This window comes from Amphiprion ocellaris, chromosome 4 (assembly GCF_022539595.1).
Source record: "Amphiprion ocellaris isolate individual 3 ecotype Okinawa chromosome 4, ASM2253959v1, whole genome shotgun sequence".
NCBI lineage: Eukaryota > Metazoa > Chordata > Actinopteri > Pomacentridae > Amphiprion > Amphiprion ocellaris.
Window position 1 is genome coordinate 17,049,828 of NC_072769.1, and position 27,158 is coordinate 17,076,985.

Here is a 27,158-nt window from a genome sequence, read left to right on the forward strand (position 1 = left end):
TTTGGCCACCTAATGGCCTACATGATCTTGATGATAAACTCTCAGTGTTTTACTCCGGTTAAAATGCACAAATCTGTGGTTTTCACATATATGCCAGTAGCCAAGAGAAGCCGACTCTAAATACAAAATAAAGGTAAAAAATGTAGTTTTTCTGGATGTATGGTTAATTTGAACTCATTACAGGCATTTTCTAGGATTATAGCCCTTCCCTATTATTACATCCAGCCAGTATGTTGGTCATTCCAGAATTGGGGGACATTTGGGCTTCAAAATTTTAAAAAAATAAACCTTCTCTTTTACAGTTTTCTGCTACATATTTAATAATAATAGGTAACAAACCATCAAAGGCTTGATTGGCTCAGCTTACACATCAATGGTACCATTTTTATTCCATGTTTTATGTGTTGTTTGCTAACCCTACTCTAATCACAGTAACAGGGTTGCTAATCCATGCTAATGTTAGCTTTTTCTCAGGAGTAGAAGCTAGATATTTAGCTGTTACTGCTGACCAAGAGGACAAACTGACTGATGGAAAAAAGTCAAAATAATTTGTCTGATCCTGATAATATGCATAACAGGGTTGCATGAGGTAGAGTGAGACATTTGATCAAGGCTGACAATGTTATGAAAATATGAAAAATAGAGGAGGGAACATAGCTTTGTTCTACCCATTCTTTTGGAAAACTGTCTGATAATGTTAATTCCAGCGTTTCATGTGATTCACTGTTTTCTTCTTCTTCTACCAGATAAAAAGGTTATGCTAACAGGGTTGCTGTGGGACACACGTTCCATGCATAGTAGCTATTATTTAAAATGTTACATTGATTAAAAAATGTTCCCACAATTACCAGAGACATCAATGAAAAAAAAGCCAAAAAAGGAGGTTTAAATTTCATTTCAACGGTTTTATTTGAGATTCAATTTGGGGTGGGACAAGAGGAAAATGGCATCTTAGGGGGAACTCAAGATTTATTAGGTATATTTAAAAACATTTTCAAACATTCTCTTCTCCTAATTTTTTAGTTTTGGTTTCAAGACAAATAAATTTACACAACAGCTGCATGTTTTAGTATTTTGTACATGGATTATTTTAAATTTGATGGGTGGGATGTGAAATGTCCTCCAGTTCTGGAATGACCCATGTATCCCAGAACAACTCCAAACTCATTGCTGACGTCAATAAAAGCTATGATTTAAGAGCCATAGTCAACTATCAGATGATACCAGACGTTAATGACGTCAGACAGGTAAAGGTGACCCAGACTAACCTCTCCCCTCTATAACAGTATCGACACAGATGAAATCACCTGTATCACAGTCCAACTACCTGTATGAGCTGCTCTCCTCCCCTCCCTTACTGTGTTTTACGCAAACAGCCGCTGTGTCCATTTCTTTTCTTTTTTTTCTCCTTTCTTTCCGCCACTCCCTTCCTTTCCATCTTGCAACATAGTCCCGCCTTTCACCGCCCCTGTGAAAGGGACTTCGACTCTAATGCTCCCTCGGCTCGTATTCGGTTCCCGGGGACCCATTTTACTTTACATGCACTTTTTCTAAGTCCTGGCCCCCCTTTTATTTTGTGTTCTGTCTCCCTTAAATTCTGCCAGGACTACTGCAGGTTGCTCAAACAGAGCTACACTCAACTGTCAAGGTAAGGCCCGCGCAGGCGAATTAAGTGCGTGTTACAACAGGTGTGTCGTGAACTCAACGCGGACACCTCAACCGAACTGCTCATTTTCACTAGTTTTTTTTTTTTTTTTTTTTTTAACCGCCTAGTTTCATACTTTTAGCTAATATTGTGCTAGGTGACAGAGTTTTTGGGTGTTATTTGGATATATTTCGGTTTGCTCGAGGCAGGTGCGACAGTCGAAACCGCCTCCCCCCTTCTCCAACAGCGGAGATGCAGGTGTAGCCAGGTTGCTGCGTTGCGTTCAGGAACTTTTCTCAGTCGAAAATGTCACCACGGGCGGTTCCAGAATTCGTATTTGCGAATTCATTTGGGTTTTATTTTATCTTCCGTTGAGATTTATGGTCGTCTTAAATGTATTCTGTGAGGGAACAGTTTTAATGAAGCTAATTCTACTACTTCTACTCTGCCAATTTTGTTTTCTGAAGTGTCTGAATAACCTTAAGGTAGTATGTTTGACCTTTTCATTTTTTATCTACTTCAGCCATCTTGCCAAACTCTATTGCCAGTTTGAGTTTCTTATCAGACTGATAAGAAACTTTATTTAACTTTATTGTAGCACTTTACTGTTCCATTACATCTGCAGGGAAGCAACAGTGTGTTGTCCTTTGTGACCTGAAAGCCAGAGCTCAAAACCTGAAATGGCCTGAAAACAGGGTTTCTCTTACTTTTTTTTTCTTTTTTTCACATCAAACACCAGAGCACCTGTTTGACCAATCACGCTAAACCAACAGGTGGAAATTGATGACATGATGTTTTAAAAAAAACACTAGAGGTGACTGCATAGCTTCCTTTCAGATATGCAAGTCACTGCCTGACCTGGATGGGGATTCAGATTAATTCTATCCTTCAGAACTTCCTGGTGGCATTGCTTTAACACTCAGACTGTGTGTTTGCATCCTGAGGTGACTTTACCCACAGCCAACCCTTATTCTAAGGGATCAAAGGATAAATCCACTTAGATTGAGACAGCCTGCCATACTTGAGAAACTGTTTACCTGTGCATTAAGACTGTTAAATATCCTTTTAAAGCACACACAAAGGCTTTACTAGCTGTTCATTGTGGCTCCTTTATTTGCAATACATTATGTTAATGAGATGCTGTGCTTAGTCGCTGGAATTTTACTGGTAACAACTGCAGTGCCTTCTTTATTTGTTTATTTGGTGTACCAACTATTAGCACTTGGAAGGTTGGAGCCTGTCTGACCTGTTCTTGTGTGTTAATGTGTTGTAGTGTGGCAAAGGCATCAACATTATGAAAGCAAAGAAGTAATAAGTCAAAGTCAGCAGTCACATGTAAAGGAAAAAAAAGTTGAGGAAAAAGAGTGTACCAGATTTAAATAGAGTTCTGAATTTATTTCTGGGTTGTACAATAACAAAAAAATAACAAAACCCAGGACTGTTCATATGAGTTAGATTCCTAATGCTAAAGGCCATGTAGTCCATTTTGCCATGATATTCTCTTTGTCTTACGTGGCGATGAGTAATCTGCCATGACGAAATTTACTACTTGGCTTTATCTATATCCAGTGCACCCGTTCTGTCAGATGCTGATGAAGCTTTAAGAGATCAGGGCCTGCAGAGCGCCCATGTTGCCATTATAAACAGCATCCCTTGTGCTCTGACATGGGAAAGTCAAGTTTTTTTTTTATCCCACTTGCATTTTGTTTTCACCAAAAATTCCAGCTCTAAAAGCTCTTGACCTTAGCTTAACTTATCTGTGAAGTGTTCTGGTGCCCCCTTTCATCTTAGAGGTAACAGTACAAAGTCTTATTTGTCGTTAACCTTTTTTGACCGAATGTATATTTTCGCACATGCATGCCCTGAGATATTTTTGTTACTCGTGCTGATATGCAGCCGTCGGGCCTGGCTATGTGCTGGAATGTTGGATTTCATTATCAGGATTTTACTTTTGATATGATAAAAGTGTCCTGCTGCAGTTAATGATTTCACCACACCATACAGCTTTTGGCAGGTTACAAATCTGTCTCCAAGCTGGGAGCCTGACTTCAAAGCTGACATGATCCGTGTCTACACCCGTTTTGTAACTACAGTGTTTGTCTTTAATTTATTTTAAATTCAAGTGTTACTTCTTGAAAGTAGCCAGTCTTGTCCTTCAAGTGCCCCAGTTGGGTTCTTTAGCAGCATACAAACTTAGATTAATTTATCTCACTCCACTTTAAAGATATGAGGCAAAATAAATAGTTCGGGCTGGCTGGTGTTTGACTTAATATCAGTTCCCGGACGTCACATCTCCCCTCTCAGCATGGTGTGCTGAGCTAATGAACCCCCACTGTGGAAGCAGCAAGACTGCTTCTCACGCTGAGCTAAATCAAGAAAATCTTAGTCTAGATTAGGGTATTAGACAGTGTTAATCACTGCACAGTTACCATCTTGTGTCTGAATGGATGAAAATTCGTCCTGCCGAAGCTGTAATTGGCTTGATTTTCAGTAATACTCGACAGAAAGCTGGAATGCAAGCCAATTAATTTAAGATGATTACAGCGTTATGATTTATAATCATTGACGTTTTGGATATGCAAAAAATGCCAATTATGTTGTTTTCTTTCTCACTTCTGTTCACATTGTTTTGACGATATTTTCGCAGAGAATACAGGCTTTTGTATAGTTCACTGGTCTGTGAGAACTACATTTACAAGATCTTTTTAAGTCTGTGACATACTTTAAATGCGGCATTGACAGAATTACATGCAGTTCTTGGAGTCTGAACTGTGGATTTTAAAGCAGACTAGGATGGTAAAAATCTATATCAATAGCACATGACCTAAAGCGCAGTGCAAGCACATGCTTCTACAATCATAGAATATTTCAATTAATGTTCAGTGCAATGTGTTTCTCAGTTAGACATAATATTAGAAAAAAAAATCATATTTTCATGAAACAAATATATCGTGCAGACTCTATTTTTCTTATAGCAGTGTTTGTATGTTGATATTAATGTATTCAATGCTAATATAAATTCATAGTAATCTATATGTGATGTACAATCAAACGGAGGCATTAAATGTAGATTCTATTCAAAATGTATCTATACAATACATTTTTTATCATTTAATTGCATTTTAGCTGATAAGCTAAGCGATATCATATAACAGTATTAACATTGCACTGATATATGTCCAAGCTGTCACCTGCTGACCCTTACATTACACACCACTAACAACTTTGCTCAGAAATGTTGTAAGAAATTCCTTCATTCTTTTAACACATTGTCATCTCCTTTGTCTTTGTCTTATCATTTCGTATCCTTTTAATTCTTCCAATCCAGATAATTTCCTCAGCTGTCGCTGTGTGCTGGGTAACCAGACTCCCTTGTTAGTAACCTAAGTCATGACGCATCACAGTCGTCAGTAGACAGTGGCTGGTTTCTATAGATACGGTCAACAGTCTGGGCTGAGAAGTGTTTGTAACGATATACTCAGGACAATGCTAAATAAAATGGTGACCACCTTGAGTCCTTCTGGTACCAGGCCTCAGCTTTTTGAACAAAGACACTCCACGTTGTGAACAGACAGGTGGCTGATGTACATTGTAATTGTGTGTAGAGGAGATCAGGAGATGTTCAGCAGAAACAACATCATTCGATATAGATTCAACACTAATGGTAATAGTCATGATAGTACTCATGCGATATTAGTCATCCAGTGATAAAGGAGAATGTTAGAGATATCTTGTGGGGCTGACAAAAGGAAGTAACTTTTTACTTTCACTGGTTCAGGACAGCGCACGTTGAACAACAGGCAGGGTGTGCTCTTGACAGGTTCTCAGTCTGACACATGAAGATGTAGAATCAAATCCACACCTAGAGGAGCTTCAGATCAATGGAAGAATGTATGAACTGTTCAGTGCTCTAGAAGAAGATGTGGGCTAATTCATGTACTGCAAAACAGCATTACTAGGGCTGCAACTAACGGTTATTTTAATAATCGATTAATCAATCGATTATTTTTTCCATTAATTGATGAATCGGATTAAAAAAAACCCAAATTTTTAATTTCCGCCACTTTATTCAGAAAGAGAAGATTTGGACTGACAGAGCAAAAAAGATCATTGTAGTGAAGCCTTCGTCTTCAACCATCGACAGAGGCCTTGTGTCAGTGACCATCATGTTGAGGATGCTCTCAGTCAGGACAGATGCTTGCTGTGGTGAACATGATGTCTTGCTCATCATGAAGCCTGTCATTTTTTGCTGTTCATGAAATGAGAAAGATAGTATAGTATGAATTATAGCACAATTTACAACAACTCCATAATTATCTTGTTTTATTGGCAGAATTAGGTTAAGGCAAGTAAGTAGTCCAAAGAGCAAAATACAAAGCACACACACACACGCGTATGTATGTATGTATGTATGTATGTATGTATGTATGTATGTATGTATGTATGTATGTATATATATATATATATATATACACACACATATACACACATATACACACACACACACACACACACACACACACACACACACACACACACACACACATATATATGTATATATATATATATATATATATATGTATATATATATATATATATATATATATATGCATGCATGCATGCATGCATGCATGTATGTATGTTGTGTTTCCGTTTCAGGTGCTCCATCATCATCGTGGTGCTCCTGTGCCATCTCATATTACTTTTGCAAAGCTTGCATGTTACGCATGTTTTTTGTTTTGTGAAGCGTGAAATGCTCCCACACTTTTGAGGACTTCGGTCAAACTGTTTTCTCTGTCAGTCAGGTTTTGTAGAAGTTACTTTTCCTTTGAAAATACCGCCTCTTCTCTGCATCCACCTCGCTCTGTTCAACTCGCTCTGCAGGGGGAGTTTATTTTATTTTTTTAAACAAAACTTTATTTCTGTCAGCCAACATTGATTAAAAAAACCCCAAAACTTTATTTCTGTCAGCCAGCATTGATTAAAAAAACCCCAAACTTTATTTCAGTCAGCCAGCATTGACAAAGCTCTGCAGGTGGAGTAGACGGCTCCGCAAGATGGCAAGTGACGCATGACTCAAGCGACACAACGAATCGATAATGAAATTCATTGCCAACGCTTTTAATAATAGATTTTTATTGATTTTATCAAGTCGTTGTTGCAGCCCTAAGCATTACACTAAATATCTGTGGACTACTCATTTTGCTATGCTGGAATTTCAAGAACCGTCTTGTGTTTTAATCGTGGCTTTCGTTCTGCATCTTTTGGTTCCAAAGCCACAAATACACAGTTTGCTCATAAGCCTAGCACGATTAATACATTTTCTCCTAAATGTCTGGACATTCCTTCAGGTGTAGCGCCTTGTGGAATGAGCGTCTTCGTTAGTCTTTGTTTATTAGAAAAATCTGGATAAACGATGACTCTCCTTAAAGAGCTTTCCTGTGTTGATCATTAATCCAAGTAAGAGAAAGAGTGATCGTAGGCGGGCTCAGGCTATGACATGGTGGCATGATAATGGTTCTTTGTGCTTACGCTTGTGAATAGAGTGAACAGAGCTTTAGAATGACGTTGGTGCTACCCACACCATGTCAGTGACGGTCGTGCACAGAGTGAGGAGGCCTGAAGGGGTGGATTTAAAATACTTTGGAAAAAATAATCAGGAAAAGTACATTTATGAGGTTACAACATATGCAACAGCACAAACACCTTGTGTTCTATCAATACCACTTAGCATGTATGAGAGAACTGAAGTGAAGTTTGGCACAACTGAATTCATTTCCAGACCTGAGGTTTGGTGAGTAGGAAAGGAGATTGTCGTCTGTGCGAGACTATTGGCTCCTTGCGTCATGTGACTCATAAAAGATGTTCCAGAGTAAGGTTCATAGAGCAGATACAGCTTTGAGACAACCAACTGATGACATTTAATAAGGTGTTCTTTCTCTTGGTGTTGGTTCTGACCTGTAATTCTATGTTAGGCTCATCCCTGAAGATGTAAGAAATACAGTGTTTCACCCCATTCAAACAGTATTTACAGTATAATGTATGGTACATTTCTTTAACCATTTATAATCACAAATGTTTTTGTTTGTAGAGCAGTGGTGATTAATATTTGTACTATGACACTACGCTGTGTTTTCTGTCCTATGCTTTCATTTTGATGTCTTACACTGCTAACATTTCCCATTTTCTAAAATTATTTCAGCCATGCTACTACCCTCCTCACTACTACTCCTCCTCGGCCTCCTCACATGGAGTCCCAGTGCTACATGGGCTGCTAAAGTGATTGTGGTCCCACCCATCATGTTTGAATCCCATCTCTACATCTTCAAGACGCTGGCCACGGCTCTACACCAGGAGGGCCACGAGACCCATTTTCTAGTTTCAGAGGGCCGTGAGGTCCCGCCCTCTCCTTACTACCATTTACAGCGCTATCCAGGGATCTTTAACAGCACCACGGCCGACAATTTCCTCCAATCCAAAGTCACCAACATCTTCTCAGGCCGCCTGACATTTCTGGAACTGTTTGACATTCTTGACCACTACTCTCAGAACTGTGATGCTGTTGTGGGCAGCGTTGAAGTAATGAAGCGCCTGAAAGAGGCCAAGTTTGACCTGCTGCTCGTGGACCCTAATGAAATGTGCGGTTTTGTGATCGCTCATATCCTGGGCGTGAAATATGCTGTGTTCAGCACAGGCCTGTGGTACCCTGCAGAGGTTGGAGCTCCAGCCCCGTTATCATATGTACCCGAATTCAACTCGTTGCTGACAGACCGCATGTCCCTGATGCAGAGGATCACGAACACAGCTGTTTACCTGGTGCAGCGCTTTGGAGTCCATTACATTGCATTACCCAAATATGACCGGATTATGAAGAAACACGGAGTAAAGCCTCAAGTGGCCATGGCTGACTTGGTGCAGGGCAGCCGGCTGTGGATGCTCTGCACTGACATGGCTCTGGAGTTCCCCAGACCCACCCTTCCACATGTGGTGTACATCGGAGGCATCCTCACCAAGCCCCCCAGCCCACTGCCACAGGTCAGTACCAAGCAAGACACGCAACTGACAAGCACAGGGTGAGTCAGTCAGGGACTTTTTGTGGTATCAAGGTATTTTATCACGCGGACTCAATGTCATAAATCAGTCCTGCTCAGGGTTTGGAAACATTACCCACAATGGCCCACACCCAGAGTTGTTAAAGTTATAATTATGGCAGTATACACCAAATGACAAATTGTCTAATGATTGACAAATTTCCAGGCATTTCATCTCATGCTATTAAGTGTATTGTACATTGTCATGTTGCTCAACGTTACTACAAAGTCAGTGTTCCTGTTTCTGAGATACTCTTATTCATTTCTAGGTGCACCTACTAAAATCAAAATTCCATAAATGTCTCTTCATGTAGCGCTTACAGGGGCCACTGTGAGTGCTCAAACATAAAGTGAATGCTTAAGACATTGGCGACAGAAGTACTACAGTACAATGAGTAATTCACAGAAGGAGAGTTCGACTTTGCCATTATGCAAATATGTGGCTTCACAGGCAGGATGGAGGCCCATATTGTTCCCCAGGCCCTTCACTGACTTGAGAGAAGTGTATCCATTTATATTCACATGTGGTGCAAGCACTTTCACACTTTTTGTTTCTTTTTAACATAGAATTTTTATTTATTTATTTCTTATTCAACCATTTGTAACTGCCCTCTTAGACACATAGGTATTTGGGGTATTTCCTCTGTCAGCATGTGTGCATTCTGTGTGTGCACCCAAAGCGATCTTGAGAGATTTAACATAAATGAAGCAGCGAGAACCTGTTTCGTTCTCAGTATAATTCTTTTAGATAGATAGATAATTTATTCATCTCCTTGGGGAAATTCCTAGTTCTAAAAAGAATTTATCATTTCCGAAAGAGATACTGATGGATTCATCTGCAAATTGTTTTCTCAATTAATAATGTTGTTTGCCAAATCTCACAAAATAGCAACAATCTCTGACTGTGAGTGGTGATGTTTTAAAATGCCCTATTTTGTTTTGAAAAGCCTAAATATGTTTTTAGTTACTTTCTGAGAAAAGCATGAAATTCTCACATTTGAGAAGCATAACCAACAAATCATTGGCGTTTTTGTTTATTAAGATGACTAAATCAATTATTTGATGCTGAAAATAGTTGCAGAGTAAATGATATGTCATGCAAGACACAACTTGTTACATCTCTAAAAATTTAGCTACAGCATTCGTTGAATCTCACCGTCAGTTCACTTGCAACAAATTTCTGCCCATTGGCTTGTCTCTCTGCTTTCTCGTCCCGTCGTGTTATTTCCTCTCTACTGTCCTCACAGCCTGACCAATGCTTTTTGTGTCTACCCTTGCTTGTCCCCATTGTCTATTTAATCACTTGGTATATCTTATTATCACGTCCTGCCACAAAGCGAGCCTTTATAGACGGGGCTGGGGTGAGGATGGGTTTGGGTTGAATGGGCATGGTGGATTTTTAGCGGAGAGGGAGGAGATTCATGGAGAGCAGAGGCGGGTAGTGATGGGGGTTCGTCCAGCGTTTGGACACTGAGAGCGCGGGCCGTCGGTATCTGCTGCTGGGGGCTTTAGGAATGCCACTCTGGCCAATGGGACGCATTGTGCTGTGTTGTGTGGAGGGAGTTATAATGGAAGTGGAGGGAGAACGAGGTCATTGTTCTGGGCAGAACTCTGGGGACACTGAGACTCTTTTATGGGGGTCACTGAGGCTGCGTTGTAGGGACAGTAGGGCTGTGCTGCCGGGACACAGAGCCCAGTGTGCCGCTGAGGTTGGTCAGTGCCAGGGCCGACCTTAGCTGCTGCAGCTGGACCGTTAGCCTCCCTCTCTCTCCTGTTCCTCCTACATGGCTGCTCCCTGATCAGTCCTCAGCTACTTTCAGGCAGTATATCTTCACTCAACGTGTTAACAATAAATATTTTACTATATGGTGCACTGCTTACATCCCTAATTCACACATATACATGCTCAAATGCACAATATCTTAACCCCAATGGTACCACATTACTACAGGTTTCTAGATGCAGGTTCATGAGGTAATGTCAATAACTTCTGAGAGTACATCCTAGAACTCGGCTCTTGCTACTAGGAATATGGCCCTGGAGGAGGACAACACTACTGCTTTCATTTTTCTAGAGGCATGTCATGTCTCTCGTTTTCATCACCTCAGATTGGCTGTCAGCTGGTAGAAACCAATGAATTTTGCAGGCCTCATTCCTTTTGCCGTAACTATAGTGCTGTCATTTTAAATATTCCAGCAAATATTTGTTGGTATAACATCGAAAAAAGACAGCATTGAGAAAAAATGTAATCAGGACCTTATGTCAAACATTAGAACAGTGCTCATAAGGTGTTTGTTTTCCAATGAGATAGTGACTGTTTTCTTCCTAACTGTGATGAGCCAACCTGCATTGACTTCATAGGGATATTACCGTATTTGCCAGGTTCACACTTGTAAATGCTGTTCAACATCCAAGTAGTAATTATGGCTTGGAGCTCTGAAATATAGGATGTTGCTTTAAAAAAAATATAGAATTGTCTAAAAACAAGTTAGCATGGATACATCACCTCAGCTCAATACCTCTTTCACAATAACGACACTCCAGCTTGATGTCAACTTAGTCAGTGCTCGTGATTTCATTCTCCTACAGAACCAACTGTAGTACTGGGTATGGTTTCCAGTAAAGATAGTTTAAATGAAAACCGCTATTTGTTGTTTACTTTATGTGTGACTGTGGTTTAGGTTGTACGGTGAGTTGTCCGCTAAAAGCAGGGTTGGTGATTCGATCCCCTGCCCCTCCTTTAAGTTGCTCTTGCTGGTAGGCGAGCACTTTGCATGGCAGCTCCACCACCATTGATGCGTGTGAATGAGGAACACATTGCACAGCCCTCTGTAGAATACAGCTGAGGTTGAAGGTGCTGTACAAGTGCATACCATTTACCATTCAAGAGAAACATTCTGCTGCGGAGTTTCTTTGAGCAAAAGAATTTATTTTTCCATGCGTTATAGAGGTGTTGGATATATCAAAAACCTGGCACAAACAAAAGTGTCTGCATCACTAGATACCAACAAAGAGATATTGCTTGTGTTCATTTTAGGTGGCCTGACCATTTTTGTGATGATAATGTGTTACAGGATTAGATGAGAATGTGTGATGTGAATGCTACTTCTTATTGGTTGTTTATTGTTTTACTGATTATTACTTATGTTTTTTTCAAATTGTTTTGTCAACTTAATACACCAGCATTTGTGTGTTTTCATCTCTGTATTTGTTGATTTCTCAAGGTCATGTATACACAGATACAGAAATGAACAGCACTTAAAGTGGTGCTGATCTCTCAGGAAAGCAAATTTCAGATGTATTTCATGAAACCTAAATAATGTTGCATTTACAGGAGAAGAAATAATAATAAAATGTTAGTTTTTCTGATCTGATTGAAAGTAAGGCTGAAAAATAGTGAGTTTTTCAACATTAGTCCATAATCAACAATAGGGGAGTTTTCATGTTTAAAAAAAAAAAAAAATCCAGATTTCAATTCAAGCGTGTGTTTCTGCAGTCTGCACCAGTTGAAAAGTGAACTTGTCATGTACTTCAGCATAATTACTTTATTGGTTTATGGTTCGAAAGCATCTGACCTTATCTGCGTTCTACCATTATTATTCTTTATTCTATCATTGTTCAATGTTTTCAGAGTACAGCATGCTCATTTATCTGACCAAATTCTGTGAGTTTTATAATATAACCCCACATTTATCTGTTATCCTGTAAATCATGCGGAAAATGAGTGTGAAATAGATACAGCTGAATCAGGACCATAAACGTTATCATCGTGTAGGCGTGGCAGGAAAGCGGAAAAAATAGCTACAGCGTTCAAAGTTTATGTGAAGGCAGTGGTTTATTGATGTCAAGTACTTACTTTCAGAGGAGTGAAAATAACCTGGCAGAGATGTTAGAACGCAATTATACACTTTATGGATCATTCAAATGATTTCAATGCATGTAGAAAGAAAAAACATGAGCAGGAAGATGAAAATACGGCTCAGGCACAAATATTGCATCGGGATGCTGCATGGTATTATTACAAATGTTGTTTCACAGGCATGCAGACTCTATGAGGTATATCCTATAGCTCTTACAGTCATTGTTTTTCCTATTCCCACAGGATTTTGAGGCCTGGGTGAATGACACAGCGGAGCACGGCTTTGTGGTTGTGTCCTTTGGAGCCGGCGTCAAGTACCTTTCCCATGACATTGCACACAAACTGGCAGGAGCCCTTGCCAGGCTGCCCCAGCGTGTCATCTGGAGGTAACGTTCTTCCTCTCATACACAGCTGTCACTGTGACAGATGTGAACAGGAAAGTGAAGTAGTGAGCCTCAAGTTACAGACAATCCCCCACTCAGCACTCTGGGGGTTTTGAATGTCACAGGATGGAGTATGTTTGTAATCTTTTTTCATGTTGACCTCCAGCTTTAGAATACTGCTGTGACACGTATAATAAAGACGACACATTGTTTCCATGAGGCAGGCTGCCTGTAGAGCTCAAAGTCCATCCTCGCCTCACATAAGCTCCAGGGTGTTTTCTGAGGTTATCTGGTTGATCAAACAGACATGGGTACTGGATCCTGACACTCCAGACACTCCCATCTCGCCTCCGGACAACTTACAGAAACTAATGACGAGGCTTTCACATTTTAATAGTCAAAATTCTTTTATAATTTGGTCAAGTCACAAAATCAGAAGTGTTTAACCAGAATGTTTGGTCAGTAAACATGTTTTGTGTCTCACTTATAAACATACAGTTATATGCCTGCATATCACTGCACTGTTGGCTACACAGGTCTGGCAACATCCCATAATTATTTGTTGTGGCCACGTGACAGGCAAAGTACGTGTGTGATTGGGACTATGGAGTTGTCGCAGTATCTGTGCAGGTGTCCGTTTATTATTTATTTATTTATTTACCTTTATTTAACCGGCAAGTCCCATTGAGATTAGAGATCTCTTTCACGAGGGAGGCCTGGCCAAAGTGGCAGCCATACACAATTTAGAGTTATATAAACAAATACATAATACACAAATAAACAGTAAGACTATAAAACAGACTGACAGTTGTTCAAGGACAGTGACCTCTCAAGAAACGCACTGACATTCCTCCTTCGCTGTATTCTTTATGATATTCTGTTACAGGATTCAAATGCAAATGTTGATAAATCTAAGATGTCTTAATAGCAAGACATTCTTTGCAGTGAGTTATCTAGAATGTTTTTTGCTTTTCCAGTGAGAAAGAAAGGCTTGATTAATGGCTAATCTTTTTGCAATCATTGACACAATCCCACAGCAATGCCCCACTAAGTATGACCCAAGCAGCAAATGCTGAAAATAAGAGGACAGAAAGCTGGGCTGATAAAAAGAGAGAAAAAGAGTGAAGTCTAGTTGCTTGCACAATGCTTTCAAATTCATTGCATGAACCTGTTAAACCTTCACTCTTATCTCAGTTTTTGTAGGAATTGAGTGACACTGTTTTTGTCTAATTTTGACCCCGTGTATGTTTTTAGAACAGTGAATTAGCCCTTTGCCATAGTACAGTGGTTCCCAACCTGTTTGGCTTGGAGCCCCCCCTATAAGCTGCACCCCTGCCCCAACGCCCCCCCACCCCATAAGTACGCCACAAAACATAAGATGGAAGTTATTGAATTGTATTACTAATAGAAAATTCCCTAAAACTATTTAAAAAAATTATATCAAACCAAGAGTTGTACTATGACGAGGAGGAGAGAGTTTATTGCTGCAGTAAATCTGGTGACACTACAATGCAAAAGAGTTATTGATTTTTTTCACTATTAAAAAAAGTCCTTAAAATTATGAAGGAAAAAAAAGATTCAATATCAAACCAAGAGTTGTAGTATGACCAGCAGGAGTCAGTTGCTGGCTGCAGTAAATTTGTTGAATATTTGTGTCTCTTCGCTGTTTGCAGCGGTTTTACATTTTGCAGACGGTCCCTGTTCATTCGTCGCACAGCCTGCTGCTCATAGACACCACTGTTATTTCTGCAGCTTGAAATACAGATACTTTTCATTAAACTGGGCTTGTAGCACATTGTCTACCTTACAACGATGGAAAAGAGGCATTGTTTATGTTTAGACAGCGTATATTTAATGAGTTATTGATGCTGGAAGTCCGAATCTGTGAATATCTTTCCGACTTTACCGAACTGTGTTTTGTTTCCTGACGTTGCTGTAATTCGCTGGTTTCATGCTGTCATTTGCGAGCATATCACTAAAAATAACATAATTCTGTCTCGTCCTTTAATAAAACCAAATTTAAGGTAACTCTTGAAGTATAGCCGGAGTTTTTAGGTACTGATGAATCTTCACCCGTTTTGCATTTTTCAGACACCGTCTCCGTCAGTAATTTTCTAACTGTAACACAAACTAATGAATCGGGATGAACTAACGAGCCAGCCTGAAGAAAATGTGGAGAGAAGTTGAAAGGTCAAGGAGGTGTGGCCATCGAAGTAGCAAAGGATGTTTGAAGAAAGACCAAATAAATGTCTTTTAAAAATGTTTTATAGGTAGACTTGTGATGACACAGTGAGTCTGTTACTCTGATTTTATCCAGAATGTAAATATCTATTTTTTATAACATCACAGCCTCTGAGCAGACAAAGCTTCGTGCCCCCCCTCAGATCTCTGGCGCCCCCCCCGGGGGGGTGCAGACCCCAGGTTGGGAACCACTGCCATAGTACATAAACAAGCTCTTTTCCCAAACCCGACTTTTCTGAAGGCGTGTGATGTATCTGGGGGTAGTGCAGAGGTTGTGTAAGGTCTTCATTCATTCAAACACACTGCACAGTTTACAGTGATGTCATAACTGACAAAATGACCAAGAAACCTTTAATAAGGTGTCTGTGCCAGAGTAATTACAGTTCTTTTCAAGTATAGTTTTTTGTTTTGGATCTAAGAATTAACTCTTAGTTTTGGCTTAGTTTTTAAACTACAGATAAGGTCTTATTTAATTCTGTTGAAGTTTTACAAACTTTAAAATGTGTGTTCTTATTGACCACACAGACGTTGACTACCGTCGACAGTATCTGGTTCATTTAATACATTGCACCCGTTGACTCTTAGTAATGTTATCGCAATTGTTCCCACAATACTTGGGGTGGGCAATGTTACCTGCTGACCCCACAAGAAAACTCTTCAGACCTTAGATAGAGTGGTTATGTTGTTGGAGATTTGTGTAGTTCATGAAAAGACAATCATGAAAATAGGAGAGAAAATGCAACATGTTTTGTTGTTTTATTTCACATAATAATAATAATAATAATAATAATAATAATAAAGATTTAAGTAAATCTAAAGCAGAGGAGGAAATTATGCATCGCTTGTATAGATAACACTGATAACAGATTTTTTTTTTACAGGAAAGGAAGAAAAATATCAAAGCTCAAGGTGGAATACGTCTCCTTTTATTACATGCATAATAAACTGTTTCCATAGTCGGCCTGGTTATTTAGTTAAGCCTCATACTTATACATGCCTTCCTGAATTTGAGGGTAGTTTAGGTGTCTGGCTGCTTTTCTTTAATTTTGCTGACAGCAATATTGTATACAGCAGAGGGGATGGAGGATGCATGAGATGCGACTTCCTTAGCAACCTAGCGTGCTGGAAGTGACTGTTGTACAAGACTTTAAGAGGTATGACAAGGGGCTTGATGGAATGCCTGCCAGGACCATAGAGATTCAAATTGTCGGTGCAGGTTTTGCTTGGAATTGGATGAGTGTCAGCAAGTTTGTCATAGTTTTTGGTACGCTGAGCAAAAAATACTGCATGTTGTATTAAGTAATTGTGGAAAATTGTCAGTTTGGTGTGTGAACTTCCACAGGATGTGGCTTTTTAGTGGCCCTTCCAAACAGGGAGCATAGAAATGGAAGAGGACTGATGAGAGGGACAAGGACGATGCCAAATGAATCATGTCATTGATAACTGGCTCCATGAATGTAGGCTTTGATTGGCAGGACAAGTGAATTGGTGCTTTGTTGAAGGGAGAAAGTGAGATGAAAGAGTTTGGGTTAGGGAGGGAAGTAGACAGAGATAGACAGATGGGGGTCGTAATGTAGCATGCATTTGCTTTGTATGTGGAAATACTTCCCCACACGCAAGCAAGACAAGACATCAGCATGCATACATGTAACACTGTACACGTTCACCATAACCAGTATAAGACAGAGGGTTGAAGCCTAAAAGTCTGTGAGCACTGGCAAAGCCCTTCTCCTGTTTTGTTTATGGATAACAAGATCAACTTTGAATTCCCATTTGTTTATGTCATGCACTCAGAATACACACAGTGCGTCTTCACTGTGCTTGTACAGCAGTAGTAATGTTAAAACTAGAGCCTGACCGATATTGGCTTCTTGGGGCTGGTAAAGTAAAAGAACGAACAAACAAAAAATATCTGATATTAATATATTGGCTGTTTTTACATACACATAAGCACATGTTTTACACATGTAAATACAAAAAACATGCTAAATGAATACACACACGCACACACACACAGATACAGACAGGAGCTCAAACCAAATTGCTTGGAATTACATGTTCTATTCTGTATTCTATTCTAAATAGACTAATATTCACTAATGACTAAACTGTCTTTTTAGATGTATTAAAAATGAGTCCATGGTATCTTATTTTCTATTCACTAAACCACACAGTCTGTGCTCCATCAAGCTAGCCAACAGTAGAGTCAGAGTGCACTCTGCTAAAAAAAAAACAACAACTTTGTGATGACACCATTTTTAATTCATCGCAAAGCTCTTTTTCTGCATTATTTTCTTTTGAAATAAGGTTTAATATTTGACAGTACATATAAACCCAAGAATCAAGTATCTCTATTGTCATTATGTTTTCACAGCGAAATTTCGATTGGTGACTTGGCTATAGATAAAAAAAATAGAAAAAGGCACACAATATACAAATCAAATCAAATCCTCAATATATATATGAATATGTAAACAAAATTAGTGCAAATGAGCAATGAGATGGGTGGTTAAGTGTAGTCCAGTGCAAGACTCAGTTCTTTAACATGCCGATAAAACTGTGATACGCCAAAATTGGCATGCGAAAGTTTTTATTAGAGGTAAAAATCTGATCTAAAACAGTATCGGTCAACAATTTTGATAACAGTGATTACAAGTCAGACAAAAAGATGAAACATCATAAAGTAAGAAGAAAAGTGAATTTAACACATTGGTCACATTCTCCATCATGTCAAGAAGACATAAAGTATCAACAGGGAAATATCAACATTAAGTTGAAGTAAAGATGAAGTAAAATACATAGAAATACAAATAGAGGCCAGAAGAAAATATAATGTTGCATTAGCCATATCCGAGTTTCACGCAGCTAGTGAGTCCATACGTGACCATAAAGTTTTCAGGGAATCGATGTCAGTTAGTTTATTTTACTGTTGGTGGATGGATATATTTATCCTTAACAAACCGTAAAATCTGTTGATATAATTCAAATAAAGGCCAGGTTCTAACACTGTCTCTCCAGACCTTCCCTTGAGTGCAGAGGTTTGCACCTGGTGTATAAGGTCTTCACTTGTACAAACAGTTATGCAGAAGGTGTTAATTAGTGAAGGTGTTGGTAGGAGGATTGGCTTTGTGTGTGTGTGCGTGTGTGCGTGTGTATGCATAGCTGGCTGTAGTTTCATATTTACTCAATAGACATAAGAGTGGTACCAATCTGTTCACTGAACTTTGTAGGAAAGACAGTGAGGGCACCATGAAAAATGCCAAAGCATTCCTTGGAAAAATGAATTGATAAAAAGTTCTTGTCAGTATTTGTTTAGTCCCAGGTCTGACAAAAGACATGACATCCTTGCATAGACTGTACAGCTCTTTTTATTTATTTAAAAAAAAAAAAAAAAAAAAGCATATTTTGCATCTTTATAATATATTTTATCTATTTCCCTGCTGTAAATATTTATTGACTTGCAGTACTTACAGTTTTATGACTAAGTCAGTTGTCATTGTTTTGCACCAATATATCAGGACATATTCCTTGCATTCTTCAATTTGTTTGGCAAAAAAGTAAAAACAAATATAATTCAGATTCTAATTAGCTGTTATTGAGTTACACAATGGTCATCTATAAAAGCAGCACTATGAAAGCAAATAAGTCTCAGATTTATCAGAATTTATCTGAAATTTTGGCCTCTAAATCCAACTATTTAAAATTGAAGGAAACTCATTTAAATTTCTTTTTTTTTAAATGTTCACAAATTCTGAATATTGTAACAATTCAAGTCCTATATATTCAAGTTACTCAAATTCAGTTGGTCAAATTTAGATCCCAAACTTTGGTGTTAAATAATTAGACCTGTAATTTCAATGCAATAAATGAAACACATTTTAAATTTCAAAATGTGGTGATATTGATTTGCTTGGTTTCTAATGAAATTTTATTTGATAATGCAATAGGAAATTGATCAGTATGTGCAGAAACATTTTGTTTACTGCAGGCTGTTGAGTGATTTATTCAGTTTCCATTGTATAGAGTTTCGAACACAACTTAGAAAATTAAACTTTACCTGCAATGGACCTATACACATAGACTTTTCCAGTAGCAACGGTATTAAACTGAAACATTAGATCGCTTATGATTAAGTATTAACATGTTGAGAGTGCCATGTGTGCACTTTTCTACCATAATCAGCAGTCCTGACTTTTAGAAGTAAATGTTAGCTTCTGTGTGACCAGAATCTGACTACTTACGGTTCAACATGAGAATGTTGTTGGTGTTCACATATTATGATGGTAAAATGTTCTGCTCAAAAGTGAAATGATCTTTAACAGTATTTTTTGTCTCTTCCTTCACTGTCCCCTTTTCCTTTTCTTAGATTTTCTGGCGTTCCACCCAGTAACCTTGGCAACAACACCAAGCTTGTTGACTGGATGCCTCAGAATGACTTATTAGGTAAGTGCATCAGGGGGACAATGCATAATGTGTACCTTCAGCCTGATTGACTTAGTGAATTTATTGTGTATTGCCAGATGAATCTGGATACTTTATTTAAAAACATCTCATAATTGTGATTTCTTCATAGTGCTTGTTCACAGCATGTTTTGACATACAGCTAATCCTGAGTGTTTATACAAAAGAGTTTCATAATATGGGTGTGGCTGACTGTATTTTATGCGGTTTGGGTTCCTCCCATACCTACTTATTAACCATAGTAATGGATACCATGTGATTGTGTAAGCCACTTTGTGCCTGGCAGGAATGAGGAATATGCAGCAACATTCAAATATTGACAGCTACCATTGTGCTCTGTGATAGTGGAATAGCACTTTGTTAGCTAAGACTGCAAATACTGAACTGTTCTGTGTCTTACCTCATGCTAGGTCAATGAGAGGCATTTGAAAGGTGACAAAACAATAAAACTTATTATTATGTTGTTGATTGCTACTGCACCATAGCAAGCACCACACCCAAACCTTTCCAAATTCAGTAAGCCTTTAAAAAAATATGCAGATAGCTATATGGCACCCAGATAGAGAGAATAAGTAAATTTTCCTGTGTTTGAGGTAAATTACACCTTTAAAACAATAGAATATGTGTAAAGAAAGGAAAGCTTTTGCAGGCACATTTCTTCCTTTATATATACTGTACTTTGATCAATTTTCTATTAGAAAGATACAAACCTTCAGGTGGAGAGCAGAACTGAGCACTGCTGTGTGCAACTTTTTGTGGAATGTATCCTATTATCTTTGGAATATCTAGAAAAACTAACCCAGTAAATGTGCCCTGTCAAAAAATGACAGATGAAAAGAATACCCAACATGCCAAAACCTACCTCATGCTTCCTGTCATCTAGGCCATGCTAACACGAGGGCCTTCCTGAGCCACGGGGGCCTGAACAGCATCTACGAGGCAATGTATCATGGGGTGCCGGTGGTCGGTGTGCCCCTGTTTGGTGACCACTATGACACCATGACTCGTGTGGCAGCCAAAGGTATGGGTATCATGATACACTGGAAATACATGACGGAGGAAGACCTCTTCGTAGCCCTGACCAGCGTCATCAAGGACACCAGGTTAGATTTGTCTTGTACTGTAGACTGATCAGCCACAACATCAAAACCACCTGAACATATTGTGTAGGTCACATTCTTGATGCCAAAGCAGCCCTAATCTATTTGGATATGGGCACACATGACCTATTTGGTGTCTAGAACGTTGGCAGCAGGTCTTTTGGGTCTTCTTGGTTGTAGGGTAGTGCCTCGGTACATCAGGCTTGTTCTGGTCAATACCTTTGGCTCTTGGTTGTGTTCCTCAAGTCCTTCTGGAGCCGTTTTAGGGGTGTGGCAGTCCACATTATCTGGTGGGGGAGGCCGCTGCTGTCAATGAGCGGCCAATGGGGGTGTGCTTGGTCTGCAATGGCGTTTAACTATGTTAAAGATGTCAAAGAAGCATCTTTAAGAACCCCAGGACCCAGTGTTCCCCAGCAGGACATTGCTCTGTGATGAGAACTTATTCACTTAACCTGTCAGGGGTTTTAATGTTGTGGCTGATTGATGCATACACACACAAATACTTTGTGCATTAGTGTTATTGTTTGTCAGTGCCCTCTGGTGACTATTTATGGCATCAGAATTCTTTGACTTCATGGTGCATGCAGTGTTGCATTTTTCTCCCTCACATCATAATCAGCTTTACTCTGATATGTTTATACCTGCAAAGCTTGCTCATAAAGGCAACTGTCTTCGCCTTATGTCACTACCCACTTAGGTATCGCCAGCAAGCACGTCTTCTCTCCAATATTCACAAAGATCAACCAGGCCACCCTGTGACCAGGGCCGTTTACTGGATCAGCTATATACTCCGTCACAACGGTGCCAACCACCTGCGCTCATCTGTATACGAGGTGTCCCCCTACCAGTATTTCCTGCTGGATGTGATTTTTACTGTAGGGGCTGCCTTGGCTCTAACAGGCCTTGCCTTGCAGCGGTTGGTACGACTGCTGAGGGGGAAGGACGGGGACCACAACAGAGGAGGTAACATCAGGGATGATGGTAACATGGCCAATGGACATTGCCATAGCGAGAGCTTGGCCAATGGGAAACACAAACGCAATGGCTCTTTGAAAAGCGAGAAGAAGATAAATTAATGTTTTTAGAGGCAAAGAGAGATGAGGAAGAAGTTGCCCGAAGGACTCAGCTCTAGGTTTGGTTCAGTGATTTTATGAAAGCTTGGAAAGAATGCTGTTCTTAGGTCTGCGTCAAGAGGCAACTGCTACTCAGAGCATGGAAGAGGCTGTAGGAGGATACACAATGCATCGTGTGAGGACAGAGCAAAGCATTGGGTGCTCAAAATCTGTGTGTCTGTGTGAATGTGTATGTGTGATGAAGCGAATTTAACAGACTCCTAACAGCAGCTACAGCAATACAACACTAAATTTGAACATCTTTGAGGATGAAACACAGGAAAGACACATTGTAAGAAGTTGTTTCTACATGTGCATCTTCGCGCCTGCATGTTCTCTATCGTCTTCCTGCCTTCCTGTCCAGTGGAAAGATAACGAAGAGGGGAAATCCTGGGCGCCAACCCCTCATCCTCAGAACAAAACAAGAAAACAAACAGCTTTTGAAAAATTTAGGATTTAATGTTTTTAACCGCAAACTCCAAGTGTCTGGTAAACTGTAAATAGAGCATACATCTATTTATTACTGTACAAAGACATTTTAAGGATCTTATTTTTAATTTATTTCACATATAAGTGGTGTGACGACAATTAGTAGATTTACACTCCTTAGTCTAAGCTCACATCTGCGCAACATTGTGTCCTTCACATTGGCGAAAAAAACAAAACAAAGCTGATAGCAGTAATTATTGTAAGCATGCACAGGTCTGTGCTTTCTGCACTTGCATTATCCACAGTATTCACTGTGGTCTTCAGACTGATCAGTATGAAAATGCACTATTTTCCCTTTTCACATGGTAGTGCCAACTTGTGACTGCACTTCGCTGTGCAGTGTCCCCACTGTCTCCTGACTGACTTTTGTTCCGGTGGAGAATAACTCTGCTGAACTCTGTTTGGCTTATCCGTGTGAAAAGGTGATTATGTAAAATTGAAAAGATACAGCAATGATAACTACTGAGGATACTATGGATAGGCAGAGCCAGATCAGAAATGTGCTGAAGGTCATCCAGTCACGTGATAAGGGATGAGCCAGAGCATTATTGATTTATGATTACTTGCTTTGTGATTCCCATATCTTGAATCTACACCCCTCATCTGTTTGTTACTTGGTAAAGAATAATCACTTGATTGCCATTTTCAGTGCTACACTCGACTTTTTACATCATTCATAATTTATTTGTTAATTATTTGTTAATAAATGTATTAATTCAAACTTGTGTTGCAAATTCAAATTTAAATGATACCATTCAGGTTGGAAGTCCCACTCAGTGCTTCATTTCTCTACGTTTGTTTGCTGTTGAAGTTCATGTACAAACTAGGCACATCTTGTGTAATTACATTAATTCTGAGTGTGATTGATTCACATTCTGGATGTAGCCTTTTGTAATGGTACCATATGTGTATGCAGTATGCTTGAACACCAATGTGCGATGTGTGAGCTTGCTTCAGTGCTTGAGTGCTTTGGATCATTATACAGCAACAGACCGACTGTATCAGTGACACAAAGCAGACGTGGTATATCTTAGTCCACCGGAGAGTCATGTTAAATAATTACTGACTTTTTAGTTCTGTGAAGTTAAATTGTATGCCCAAAAATATGCAAAGGATTCTGTCTGTTCTTTTCTTTCAGTAAGGCTGAAATTGCCTTCTGTGACTTCTCTATCATCATTATTTTACTCTTGTTTCTTGGCCAGCATTAAGCAGCCATGTCTGTTAATTTTACATGCAGATGGGTGGATGAGGGATTTGTGTAAGAAGAGAAAAAGAATGCTACAGTTCCAACAATAAAGGTGAAGCCCGTTACTTTTACAATTAATGTGTCAAAGTGACACTGATCCCCACAGTGAAATTCTCTTTTCTTAAAACCCCCGTCAGCGAGATCAAAGTACAAGGTGAGCTGGAAGAGTATCTGTAGAGTTTGTGGGGATTCAGTATCTTGCTAATGGATATTTCAGAAGGGCAGGTGCTCGTCGACATTGGACATAAAAATCTCATGAACATGAGACCTCCTGCTGGGTGATTTATCAAACCACTTGACATACTGTATTTTCTGTTCCTGTTTTTGCAGCAACGATGAGACAGAATTCTGACAGCATTTTGGCTTCCTAGCAAAAAAGATTGTTCACCAACGTAATAAAGCCTCATGCACAGCCAAAAACAGCAATGTAAATGTAAAAGACACGGAGGAAATGTTCGTTTAACCAGGAAAAGTTTTTGAGAATTTTAACATCCAAAATCTTTATAATAAAAAGTTTCACGATCTTCTTGTCTCTGTGAGCTACCAAAATGCTTGCAGTGCCCAACCCAGCCCTGCTGAAAACAGGCTCTTATACTTGAATCGTCATCTTTATCATCAATAATAACATCAGGTGCTGGGCATGGTAGGTGGGCCTGCAGGTGCTACATAAGCTATGAACAGAGAAAAACGTTTGAGAAGATTTATCGTCTTTTTTTAAATTTAGTTTTCAGTATTACTAATGTTATAGCCCACATAGGTAAATGAGCATCCTTTAATTCTCTAATGTTTTTGTACATATCCTGCAGTCTGACATGTCTCTGTTCCTGTGATGTTAGTATTTCATCAGCTTGATCACCTTTTGTTCTGTGCTCAGTACAACAAAAGGTGCTTGTTCCTGTTGTCTACTCTGTGACTCACTCTTTCCTTCCTAGTGTTTTCTGCCATCTTTGTATTCCTGTCGTTTTCTTCCTCCTTCCACATAATTATTAGCTGCATCTACTGACTCTCTTCATTTTAATTTTATTTTACTTTGATTTCAAAATGACAGTCTTCACTTTTTTCTGTCATGTGTGTCTTTGTTGTAAATAGAATGTAAACAAAATACTAATGCTGAATAAAAATTGCATATTTTGTTTGCAGAAAACGATTGAAACTTTTTTCCAAGCACTGGTCGTGGCATATCGTATTCTCTCTAGTTTGATGTGCGTTTTGAAATAGCCGCTGTCAGTACCACTGTACAGCGATATTGAACAGACAAAGCACATGATGTCCGTGTTTTTGAGACCTGACAAGGCTGATGTTGATTACAGCAGCTGATGCTGCCAGTCTCAGTTTGATAGGGGATGTATAGGCTTTCTGTGGGGAATTGTTACCAAGCAGCAAGAAGGTTTTGTAGGTATCAAATGGTAGAATCATCTAAAGTAGCAAACTGCACACACACACACACACACACACACACACACACACACACACACACACATGCACACAAGTCAGGTGGATAGATAGGGTTATCTAATGCTGTATGCTCGTGCTGAGTGAAGCCGGGGTAACAGAACACCCAACCTGGTACCCTACCTCGCTCACTGGCCCTGTTAATTATTCACTCTGCCTGCAGGGGCCTGCAGAGCTACACACACACACACACACACACACAGTCAAAAGCATCTGCAGGTATGTTTAATTTACGTTCTTGAAGTTGTTTTCTTTTGTTGTTGCTGGTGGCCAAATGGGGCACTGTTCTGTTAACTGAGACAGGAAGGGGGAAGAAATGGAGGGCTGGCCTCTGGATGAGGAATCTGATATCACAGAAAACACACTGGGCATCATTCATGACATCCTCCATTCATTCTTAGCCACACCTCCCTCCTCAGACCTTGTAAGTGCCTATTATGTACCTCCACTCTTCACCTCAAAGGACAATCATCAGGTGCAATTAAACACTTTTTGTTCGCCTAAGTGGGCCTACGATATGCAGTTTACAGTCCTCCGTGATGGATTTGACAATAGTTTGACAACAGGGTGTGCTCTAATCGTATGCACACTGACATCCACTCTTTATATGAGAGTGTGGCCAAAACAGGATGTTGGATCTGGCTTGTGCATGGTTGTGCGTTCGTGTGATGCCTTAGGGTGTGTGCCTGTTTTGTAAATTGTTGACTTAGCTTGTATGAGCTTAAATGAATGATGGCTTTCCTTCAGTGTTTATTCATCTCTGTCACACCATATTCCAAGAGCTCTACCTATGGATCTACCCAAAGGCACATAATATTTCTTTGTAAAAGGTCTGACAGGATTGAAAGACTTCCTCACCACTAAATCAACCCACAGCTAAACTGACCTCGACAAGATCTGTAATAGAAAAAGAGAGAAAGATCCATCACTATCAATTATTTCAATGAAGAATAATTAACCTGGCGGGGTAACTGCACCTGGAGAAGCAGCCTTCGTCCTTGTCCCGATACTGTTTGTTTGAGAGCAGTCAGCTATTTCTTTTTATTCGTGAATTAGTTTATTTTATTGGTAATTGACTGTGCTACCATTTGATATATAGCTTCAGAATTAAATCCAATTTCCGTTTGTGTTCTGCCATTTACATTTTCACATTTAGCTTCTTCTGCTGTAAAGAAAAAGCTTTTTGCCTTGAACAGAAAAAGACCAAATTGTCATGTGTTTTGATATATGGCCAGTCTTATTACAGCAGAGTGAGGTGCTGCAGTGTGTGAAGTATACACAGATGAACCACAACATTAAAACCATCTGCTTGAAATTGCAGGTTCATTTCATGCTGCCGAAACAACTCTGAATCATCAGGAAATGGACATGAGATCTCTGTCCTGTGGTGTCTGACGCTGAGACGCTGGCAGCAGATTCTTTCAGTTCTGTGTGTTGGGAAGTGGAACCTCACTGCATCGATCGGATTAAGATGTGGGAGATTTTGCGACAGGGTCAACACTTTGGGCTCTTTGTCGTGCTCCTCAAGCTGTTTCCGAGCGGTTGTTAGGGTGAGGCAGGGTGCCATGAGGGGCTGTGTCAAAGTAGCATCCGCATGAATGCCAGGAACCAAGGTTTCCCAGCAGAACACTGCATTATAAGAAGATGTCAGTGGTTTTAATAATGTGGCTGCTCAGTGTTTGCGCCTAAAGCTAAAACTCCTTGTATTTCCTGAGTGAGGTCTCAGCATGTAAAGGAACAATTATACAGGCCGTGTACATCTAATGAGAGGATTTACCAAAGAAGGAATGTGAAAGACTTGAGTTAAAGGCATTCCTTTGGCCCTCTTTGGCTTTCATTGACATTCTTTGCCATTTCTTAGTGCAGGGAAAGGTAGATAAGTATGATCAGTCATGTGTTTCATGATCTTAAAGGTTAAAATCAATAATCCCAAGGACTCCCTCTGCTTGATGAAAAGGTGGTCAGTGTATCTGGTGCCATGAGATGGAGATATGTGTCTGTGTGAAAGGAGGAAAGTGAGGGAAACGCTTTCCTGCAGGTTGTCCTTATGTCCAGTAGAGGGTAGTAGTATTCCATATT

At 39.6% G+C, this 27,158-nt stretch overlaps 1 protein-coding gene across 1 annotated transcript; it reads left to right on the forward strand.

The window, feature by feature from the left end:
- The first annotated feature begins 1,456 nt into the window (after positions 1 to 1,456).
- ugt8 (UDP glycosyltransferase 8) lies at positions 1,457 to 24,771 on the forward strand. The gene is made up of 6 exons (XM_023270276.3): positions 1,457 to 1,648; positions 7,848 to 8,680; positions 12,839 to 12,981; positions 19,586 to 19,662; positions 20,564 to 20,783; positions 21,478 to 24,771. The coding sequence occupies exons 2-6, from the start codon at positions 7,850 to 7,852 to the stop codon at positions 21,854 to 21,856; spliced, it is 1,650 nt and encodes a 549-aa protein (XP_023126044.1). The 5' UTR covers positions 1,457 to 1,648; positions 7,848 to 7,849; the 3' UTR covers positions 21,857 to 24,771.
- Positions 24,772 to 27,158: the final 2,387 nt, after the last annotated feature.

Bases quoted from the DNA above. Each gene is read 5' to 3' on its own strand.
- ugt8 (XM_023270276.3), top strand. From the start codon at position 7,850: ATGCTACTACCCTCCTCACTACTACTCCTCCTCGGCCTCCTCACATGG. The intron at 8,681-12,838 runs GTCAGTACCAAG...CTATTCCCACAG, and splicing joins CCCCCAGCCCACTGCCACAG to GATTTTGAGGCCTGGGTGAA. The intron at 19,663-20,563 runs GTAAGTGCATCA...CCTGTCATCTAG, and splicing joins GCCTCAGAATGACTTATTAG to GCCATGCTAACACGAGGGCC.